Genomic DNA, 9,502 nt, shown 5'->3' with positions numbered 1-9,502 from the left:
GCGCGGTCACGTCATGACGCGTGCGCCCTGCGCGCTCCCGCAACGGCAGCGGGGACGTTACCTTCTCGGCGGCGCGCGCTGGTTTCCTTAGAGACCACATCCGCCAGGCTGTAGCTGCCGGGCGACCAAGACTCCTAGGGAAGTCAAGATGCCGTCGAAGAGAAAGGACAAAAGGAAAGCCAAACCCAAAGGCAAAGACGACAAGTAAGGAACAGCTACCCCGGGGTCCCCTGCCGCTGGCCTGTCCTTGAGGAATCTTGAATCTGGAGACTGGTTAACTAGCTGCCGCTCCCCCGCCCACCCGACCTCCTCTGGCTCGCCATGCTTTTAAGGAGAGCTCCTGTGGTTCATTTTTGGCCCTAGCCTGAGGGATCTCTACTGGGCGACTGAGGTATCTTGAACCTCTACAAGACGTTCTAGTCTGAATGGTTGAAGTTGTTCCGTAGGCTGTTTCAGGACTGTCTTGTGGTTCAAACAGGGAACCTAAAAGATCTGACCACATTGGATAATTGTTTAGGTTTCTCCAAATGTATCAGCGCCCCTGTCTATGTAGAGGAATGGTATAGAACCAGCCCTATGAAGGCTTGGAGTTGCTTCTAGAATGCCACCAGATCTACTGGGTGACCCCAATGGTTTGAGACCACAATGGAACCTTCAAACTTGTGTTTAATAAAGGAAATTTGTGGAGCCTGGCATGGTGGTGTAAGCCTGTAATCCTAGCAGTTGGAAGGGAGGCTGACGCAGAAGGATCAGGAGTTCGAGGCTAAACTCTGTGATACATAGTGAGACCTTCTCCACACACACACACACACACACACATACACAGACCCGCGCGCAAAATAAAATAAAAAAAGTCTTTAGGCTCAGTGGCAGTGTCTTTGCTTACCTAACATGTGCAAGACCCTGAATTCGATCCCCAGCAAAAGTAACTTCTTTAATAGAGTAATTCATGCTTAATACAGAAAGTCTGGAAAACATGAGAAAGTTTTCTCTTTCTACCAAAGGAGAAAACAAAAATCATCTGTAATTAAATCCATAGTTAACCAACTACTATTCATTTCGTGATGTTCTTTTTCTTCAAAAAATTATAGGGAGGACTGAAGGAGTGGTTCAAGCGGTAAGAGTACCTGCATAGCAAGCGTTAGGCCCTGAGTTCAAACTCCAGTACCGTCAAAAAAAAAAGATAGCCAAATTATTTGTAACTTCTTTCTTTCTTCCTTCCTTTTTCTTTCTTTCTCTCAGTCTCTTTTTCTTTCTTTCTCGTTTTCTTTCTTTTCTCTTTTTTTCTAGTGCTAGGGATCAAACCCAAGGCTTCCACCTTACTAAGTAAATGCTCTTCCACTGAGCCCCAAACTTTGTGTTAACATAAGTAGTGTTCTACAGTGTAACTTTTTTTTAAAAAAACAGGACTGCACAGTTAATCTGGCATTTTATTTTTATTTATTTAATTTTGTGACTTAGTGGTATGGGTTTTGAACTCAGGGCCTGGAGCTTTCTAGACAGGAGCTCTACCACTTACTCCCTTATCAATATCGCACCTTTTTTTTTTTTTTGTAGTGGTACTGGGTTTTGAACTCAGGGCTTTGCTCTTGCAAAGCAGGCGCTCTATAGCTGGAGCTATACCGCCAGTCCTCTTAGAATTTTTCTTCCTGCTTCATCTACGATGTTTTGTTGTTTTTAGGCAGCACTGGGGTTTGAATTCAGGGCTTCAATCTTGCTAGGTGGGTGCTCTACCACTTGAAATGTTTCACTAAACCAGTGTCTAATTTCTTGCTCAAGTACTCTGATACCTTCAGGGAGCAATTGAATGGTCGTAGCAAATAGTCTCTTACTATTATCTAAATTATATTGGATAGGGAAACTGACAGGTATAGCAGGCTGAGAGTGGCCTTAATTGAAGAAAACAAAAGATAGGAGTGGAAAGGGACTGAGATTCAGGAGTTGAGGAGTGGATATGGAGGGTGTCAGTATAACTATAGAAAGATCCACTCATACATATGTATGAGAATATTTAGAATTCAAATATATGTGTAACTCTTTTGTAATCTATATATACCTACTGCCTATCATACATAATAGATGGTGTTTTGTTAATATTCATGCAATATTTTTTTTTAATCAGTAAAGGGCCTCACACTTGCTAGGCAGGTATTTTACCACTTGAGCCACTCCTCCAGCGCAGTATTTTGAAAGCTCCTTTTATCACTTTAATCTTTGAATCTATCCTTTTAGTATTTATTTATTTATTACTGTTTTGTGGTTCTGGGGATTGAACCCAGGACCTCATGCATCCTAAGAATATGCTCTATCACTGAGCTACACCACCAGCCCTTGTTTTCATTTTTCTAAAACTTTCTCTCTATCACTGTATAAATGATTAAGGTTTGTTTCTCAGAAATCCTTAAAGCTTGGTGCACTGTGGTGCACTGGAAAAGTATTTAACATACTTGCTGAAGCAATTTGATCTTTTGTCCAAGCCTAACCAAAAAAACAAAAACAAAACTGTGGTGGTGGTGGGATGGGTGGGAAGATAACAAGTACACAACAGAAATGTGTCCTTATGCAGGAGTGTAACAAGTAGGGTTTGCAGTAGAGAGAACCAAGGTTTGCAGCTGAGTTGCAATATAGAACAGTTCAAATACAAGAGGATCAAGTAAATGAGAAGCTATGAAAGTTTTAAATGAATTTGACATATCTGTTGTTTTCCCAGCCCTTTAGAGTCATGCTACAAAGCTTTCCTCTTCCAGGAAGAGATACCTACTTAACTCACTTATGTGAATACAAATAAATGTATATTCTTACTGACTCATTCATTCAACAGTATTTGCTTACATGTGCCAGGCAATGCCAAGCAAAACAAATTGAAAGAGAGAGAGATAATACTCACAAATGTAAAGAAACAGTTACATACTGTCCATATCCTCTTCCCATGCAGGAAGGTGATAAAAACAGATGACTCTGTGGTGGACCGAGCCAAGGCCAATGCGTCCCTTTGGGAGGCCAGGTTGGAAGTCACAGAACTCTCTAGGATTGAGTATCGTGATACTTCTCGAAAACTGGCAAAATATAATGAGGAATTAAAGAAGCAACAGTATAAAATGGAGAAAGACACAATGTCTGTGTTAAGTTACCTGAAGAAGCAAGATCAGGAGAAAGATAATATGGTAGGTAGGTAGAAAGCCTTATTAGCTTCATTAACTATCCAGTTATTACGGTGTGGTTACACTTCTCAAAGATTTTTATTCTTTCAAATTTTGTTACATACTTAAGACATTACATTTAACTCAACAATTCCTTGAAGCAAGCTGCTATTTTAGAATGGTTTCACTGTCATTTTCTTTATTCTCAGTTTTGTCCCATGTTTTCTTATCTAAAACAAATAGATTGATGACCATAAGAGAACATTACAAACTATTCTATTTTGAGGATAAGAGCATGGTCTTTATCTTTGTTGATATAGAGCATGTGATCTATGTATCTTTGGTACTGATAAATATTTAGCTTTCACGATTTGTAAAGCAATTCACTAATAAGCCACACATTATGAACCCAACAATTGATCTCTCTCTCCTTTTTTTTTTTTTGCCAGTTGAATCTTGTATCTTATTGCACATTATTCACATGTTGAGAGTAAAACTATCATCTTACAGCTGGAAGAAAAAGGCATGAATGCCTGTAACCCCAACACTCAGAGGGTAAAGGCGGAGAGATGCAGAGTTTGAGGCCACCTTCAGTTACATAGTGAGGTCAAGTGCAGCTTGAGTTACGTAGGGAAATACTGTTTCACAAAAAAAAAAAAAAAAAAGTAAGCAACAAAAAAGTGGAATTTAGGTGTAACTCCAAATTCTTCTGCTTCCAAATTTTTCCTTGTGCTTATATAAGCTTCTGGGAAAGTCCAGCAGATTTCCACCATGTTGAGAACCGATGCTTCCTTCCACAAATGTTTGTATGTCTTTTTAAAGAATTATTTATGTATTTAAAAAAAAAGGGGAAAAGCCCATATGTCTCCATAAAGAAGGCATTCTGTAGTTTTGTTTGAAAAAGTACTTAGAGCATCACACTGTATAAAAGTTTTACAAGTTTTTTTGAATTGGGGCCTCACAACATTGCCCACTTTGGTTTCAAATCAAACTCCTGGCTCCGACCTCCACGCAGCTCGGACTACATTCTTGCAACTCCACACTGGCTCATCCACTTGCTTTTAAACTTACTATTACTTTTTATGATATAGTCACAAAAGTCACATTAATTTTCTTAAAATTTATAGCGAGTATATTTTATTTTTTCACTCTTTTTTTGGGGGGGTGTTACTGGGGCTTGAACTCAGGGCCTTGAACTTGCTAGTAGGTGCTTTACCACTTGAGTCTCATGAACAAAAAAACACCTAAAAACTCGAAGAACCACTTATTCTTGCCCATCTTGCATCTCTACTTGAATTTAACCTGGGCCTCCCATCTGACTTTGCATTTAAGAGCCGGGTTTCTGAAGACATCCTTGTTGACAATAGTTTTGTCCAAGGGGATATCTAGAGAGTACCTTGTGAGCATAAGATGATTGTAGTTATAAATTTTCACAAAAAGACTTCATCTTTGACATCTTGGCGATTTTCTTCTTGTCCATAGCAGCTGTCACTTTGTGGGGATAGGGGTCAATTCCAGCCACCAGAGCATGACTATAGGGGTGGTATGAGGTGCCATCATCAGTGTCCTTCATGATGATGGGTTTGCATCCAGAGTAGTGCCCAGATAGGACCAGTACCACTTTCCCAGGTTTTGTGAACTTGCCCATTTTCGACAGCAAGTAGCAGGCCCACAGCAGAAAGGAAGTTTTCATTGATTTTTAACTGTTTAATATTTCATTAAATAAATAAACCAACATTTATTTATCTGCCTGTTCGTCAGTTAGACTCCAATTTTCCATTGTTACAAACGGACCTTCAGTGAAGATTCTTGTGTTGTTTGCCTGTGCCCATGTATAGGAGATTTTCTAAACTAGACACCTGGAAGGGAGATTTTACATTATGGAGTAAGAACAGCTTCAGCTTCACAAGGATTTAAATTGAGCTTTAAAGGGGTTACAACAATTTATACTGTTATAAATGATGTATTAAGGTAGTACTCACACATAGGTCAGCACTTGATATTATATGTAATAATTTTTGCCAATCTTACGGGTATAAATTATTTTATCACTGTTGTCCTAACTGGTATTTTTCTGATTGCTAGTCATTTGAACATTTTTATGTTTCTTTACCCTTTTTATGTCTGTGTGTATGTGTGCTGGGGATGGAACCCAGGGCCTTACACATGCTGAGGAAGCACTCTACCACTGAGCTACACCCCAGCCCCTTCTCCCATTTTGTGGTGGTTGTATATTGGAGTGACGTAGAACATGGCTCCTACATGAGGATGGCATGCAAATTCACAAATCATTCCATGAAATCCAGTCTCATCACCCTGTTTAAATATTAAAACCACATCCATTTCAACACTTTCATATTTGTTTATTGTCCCTTTTACCAATTAGAATGAAACCAATAAAACTGAATAATCTGGGACCTTTTATTTTCAGTGCTATATGCCCAGTACCTACTACAGGGCCTAGACATAGAATTTTACCTTTTTTGAGCATGCGTTGAAAATACTTATACTTTGAGTGCTTGTTAATGTACTGGTGCTTTGAAAGAGTTAATAGCAACAAAATCTTAAGTTTGAGCTGGGCATGGTGGTATATGGCTATGCTCCCAGCTAGTCTCAAAACATGTGTGTTCACACAAATTATTTTAATAATTAGAAAAGAAGAAATAGTAACTTTTAAGTAGAGATACCTGGCAAACATAATTTTAACCAATTTATTAATATTAATCAACTTATGATGTATTAAAAGGGAGACATCATGACTTAAGTAGAACATGCCTGCCAAAAATGTATAACCTGGATGAACTCATGAGGAAACATGAGTATTTTTCAAAAATGTTGATTTGACAGACAGATAGGTGAGCTGGGAGTGTAGCTTAGTGGTACAGTGCATGGTTACCATGCACAGACCCTAGCACTGCGAGAACAAAATGAATAAAATAGTGCTTGCTTCAGCAACACATATACTAAAATTGGAATGATACAGAGAAAATTAGCATGGCCCCCTGCTCAAGGATGACGTGAAAATTCATAAGGTGCTCCGTATTTTTGTTTTTTAAAAAGAACAAAGTACAGAGATGGCTAGTGTATAGCTGAATGGTAGAGCCAAGGCCCACAGTTCAGTCCCCAGTACAATAAAAAAAGGAGAAGAAACAACAACTAAGAAAGTATTCCAGATTAGAGACCACGGCAAATAGATGCATTGTAGATACATAAAATATGGGATCAAAGATGGTATTGGGGAGTGAAAAAAAGCTGCAATAAAGGACATTATTGAGACAATTGGTTGCAAAATTTTAATGGGGTATAGATTAAGTAACAGTTTTATACTTAGGTTGAATTTCTACTTTGGATCATTGTTCTGTGCTTAACAATGACCTTTTTCTTGGGAAACTGAAATATTTACTACTAAGGGACATGATATCTGAAGCTTACATGATTTATTAAAAATATGTATACTGTAGCTGGATGCTGATGGTTCACCACCTGTAATCCTAGCTCTTGAGAGGCTGAGATTGGGAGGATGGAGGTTTGAGGCTAAACAGTTCTTAAGTCCTCATCCCTAAAATAATGACAGCAAGCCAGGTTCTGGTGGCTCATGCCTGGAAGCAGAGATCAGGAGGGATAACGGTTTGAAGCCAGTCCAGGCAAAGAGTGCACAAGACCCTATCTCAATGATACCCAACCCAAAAAAGGGCTGGCAGAGTGGCTCAAGTGGTAGAGCGCCTATTTTGCAAGCATGAAGTCCTGAATTCAAACCCCAATTCTCACCAAAAAAAAAAAAGTATATGTATGTATGTATGTATCTGAAAAAGCAAATGTGGCAAAATTGATGTTTTGGTGATGGATAGGTGGGAACTCTTTATAGTCTGCCTGAAACTTTTTTTCAGTAAGTTGTCCATGGTAGGCACTTGCCTGTAGTCCTGGCTACTTTGGAAGCTGAGGTGGGAGGTCTACTTGAGCCCATGAATTCCAGACCAGTATGGGTAAACATAGTGAGTCCCTGTTTCAAAAATTAAAAAAACAACAAAACAGTTATCCAGATGAGAGAAATATAAATCAAAACTGCAGTGAGGGCTCCTGGTGCTTAGCATAGGCTGTGTTCTTACACTAACTGTATGCAAAGTAAACCTAGCCCATATACACTTCAGCCTCAGTCTGTGTTCAGTGCCTGGTCTGCCTGGTCTGTATTGTGAATAGGGACACATGGGAAAGAGAGAGGGAGGGAAAGGGAGAGGAAGAGTGAGATGGAGAGGAGAGGGAAAGAAACAACTGCATGAGCCATCACCTCAAACCCATTAGGATACTATCAGAAAGGAAAATACCAAGTGTTGGTGAGGATGTATAGAAATTGAAACCCTTGTATACTGTTGGTGGGAATGTAACATTCTATAGCTTTATGGGAACAGCATGAAGTTTCCTCAAAATATTAAAAATATACAATTACCAATCTCACTTCTGGGTATATAGGCAAAAGAATGCGAAGCAGGATCTCAGATATTTGCATGCCCAAGTTCACTGCAGCATTATTCACAACAGCCAAGAGGTGGAAGCACCTTAAAAACCTACTGACAAACATCTAAACAAAATTGGTGTATACGTACAATGGAATATTATGCAACCTTAAAACGTTTGTCACATGCTATAACATGGTAAACCTTAAAGACATGATAGTAAATGGAATAAGCTAGTCACAAGAAGTCAAGTGATGCATCATCTACTTATTTGAAATATATAAAGTAGAAGAAGGCGGTTGCGTAGAACTAAAGGGAATTAAGTGTTTAACTGGTATCGAGTTTTGGGTTTTTTTTTTTGCAGTACTGGGGCTTGAATTCAGGGCTTCATGCTTACTAAGCAGGTGCCTTACCACTTGAGCCACTCTGCGAACCCTTTTTTGTGATGGGTTTATTTGAAATAGGGTCTCTGGAACTATTTGCCCAGGGCAAGCTTCAAACCGCAATCCTAGCTGGGTGCTGGTGGCTCATGCCTGTAATTTTAGATACTTAGGAGGCAGAGATCAGGAAGATCACGGTTCAAAGCCAGCCTGGACAAATAGTTTGTGAGCTCCTATCTCAAAAAAAACAAAAAAAATCACAAATAAAAGGGCTGGTGGAGTGGCTCAAGATGTAGGCTCTGAGTTCAAACCCCAATACTACAAAAAAAAAAAAAAAAAACCAAAAATCACAATCCTCCTGAACTCTGCCTCCTGTGTAGCTCAGATTACAGTAGCCACTGGCTAGTTTCCACTTTGCAAGACGTAATGTTTTAAAGATTTTTTGCATAACAATGTAAATATACTTAACACTACTGAAGTGTATCCTTAAAATGGTTAAGATGATAAATTTAATGTTGTGTTTTTTACCACAATAAAAAAAGTTACCCAGGTAATTCTTTCCCACCTCCTCTTCCTTCCTCACTGTCTCTTCTATCCTACTCAGTTTTGTTTTATTTGGTGGTTGTACTGGGGTTTGAACTCAGGACCTTGCACTTGCTAGGCAGGCATTCTACCAGTTGAGCACAGCTCCAGACAATCCTATTGGTTTTAGTATTATGTAAAATACTAAAGCATATGAATAAAAGTAGGACAAACAGCAATTTCTTCACCTTCCTGACTCTGAATTTTCATGTTCTACAGATCGAAAAGCTGAAACAGCAGTTGGCTGAAACAAAGGAAAAAGCCCAAGAGGAGAAGGAAAGATTGGTGAATATCTATGTGTACTAATACTTTACTTATTAGGTGGTCAAGTTTCTCATGAGCTCAGTTATTTAAGACCCAATAAGAAGTGAAAGGGGTCTGGGAGTTTAGTCCAGTGGTAAAGCACTTGCCTAGCATTCTCAAGGACCTGGGTTTGATCCCCAGCACCTTAAAAAAAAAACCAGTAAGTGAAAATATTCTCTAAGCAGCTTAATACCCAAAAGCCCCCGCCACCACACTTGATTGTACAGAAGCTTATAAAGAACATATTGGGCCAGGCATGGTGATGCACACCTGTAATATCAGCTATTCAGGATGTGGAAAACAGGAGTGTTAGAAATAATGGCAATCACAAATCAGACGTGCTCAAAAGCTGATGGGCAAGATAAAATTTACTTCTGCAGAATGGTATACCTCCAGCCAGAGTCAGGCAGGCAAGCACACTGTGCAGGGAGTCCTGATCAGTTTTTAGCTGTCATGCAAATCTGCCCCTCATACTGATGGATAGGTTTGCGTTCACAGTCTTTGAGATGGGCTATTTAGAAAAGGGGGCACGAGGGATAAGGAGACCTTGAAGCAGAGAGAACAAGAAAATTCTTTTGGGCAATATTTATCTTTAAGCAAGCAGTTTGAGATTAGGACACTTGGCAATAAATAGCTCTTTGACCAC

General features: G+C 39.4%; 1 protein-coding gene, 2 non-coding genes and 1 pseudogene across 9 annotated transcripts in view; 3 read left to right on the top strand and 1 right to left on the bottom strand.

The window, feature by feature from the left end:
• The first annotated feature begins 16 nt into the window (after positions 1–16).
• Bbof1 (basal body orientation factor 1) overlaps positions 17–9,502 on the top strand; it is a 36,801-nt gene continuing 27,315 nt past the window's right edge. For 5 of the 7 annotated variants that reach the window (XR_012446097.1, XM_074067555.1, XM_074067556.1 and 2 more), the window contains exons 1-3: positions 18–204; positions 2,936–3,164; positions 8,773–8,838. Coding sequence is in view for 6 of the 7 variants with exons in the window: in XM_074067555.1 (XP_073923656.1) it covers positions 149–204; positions 2,936–3,164; positions 8,773–8,838 (351 nt within the window). In the remaining variant the exon portion in view is untranslated. Of the gene's footprint in view, positions 205–2,935; positions 3,165–8,772; positions 8,839–9,502 lie in introns of all 7 variants that reach the window. The other 2 variants (XM_074067557.1, XM_020166738.2) reach the window with 1 other exon arrangement.
• Positions 4,353–4,788, bottom strand: LOC109688399 (large ribosomal subunit protein eL27-like; annotated as a pseudogene).
• LOC141422008 (U6 spliceosomal RNA) lies at positions 6,080–6,187 on the top strand. Its single transcript, XR_012446677.1, has one exon. It is a non-coding gene; the product is annotated as a U6 spliceosomal RNA (small nuclear RNA).
• LOC141421794 (small nucleolar RNA SNORA51) lies at positions 7,212–7,347 on the top strand. Its single transcript, XR_012446495.1, has one exon. It is a non-coding gene; the product is annotated as a small nucleolar RNA SNORA51 (small nucleolar RNA).

Source organism: Castor canadensis, chromosome 3 (genome assembly GCF_047511655.1).
Source record: "Castor canadensis chromosome 3, mCasCan1.hap1v2, whole genome shotgun sequence".
NCBI classification, from domain to species: Eukaryota; Metazoa; Chordata; class Mammalia; order Rodentia; family Castoridae; genus Castor; species Castor canadensis.
This window is presented reverse-complemented; position numbering and strand designations above follow the sequence as displayed.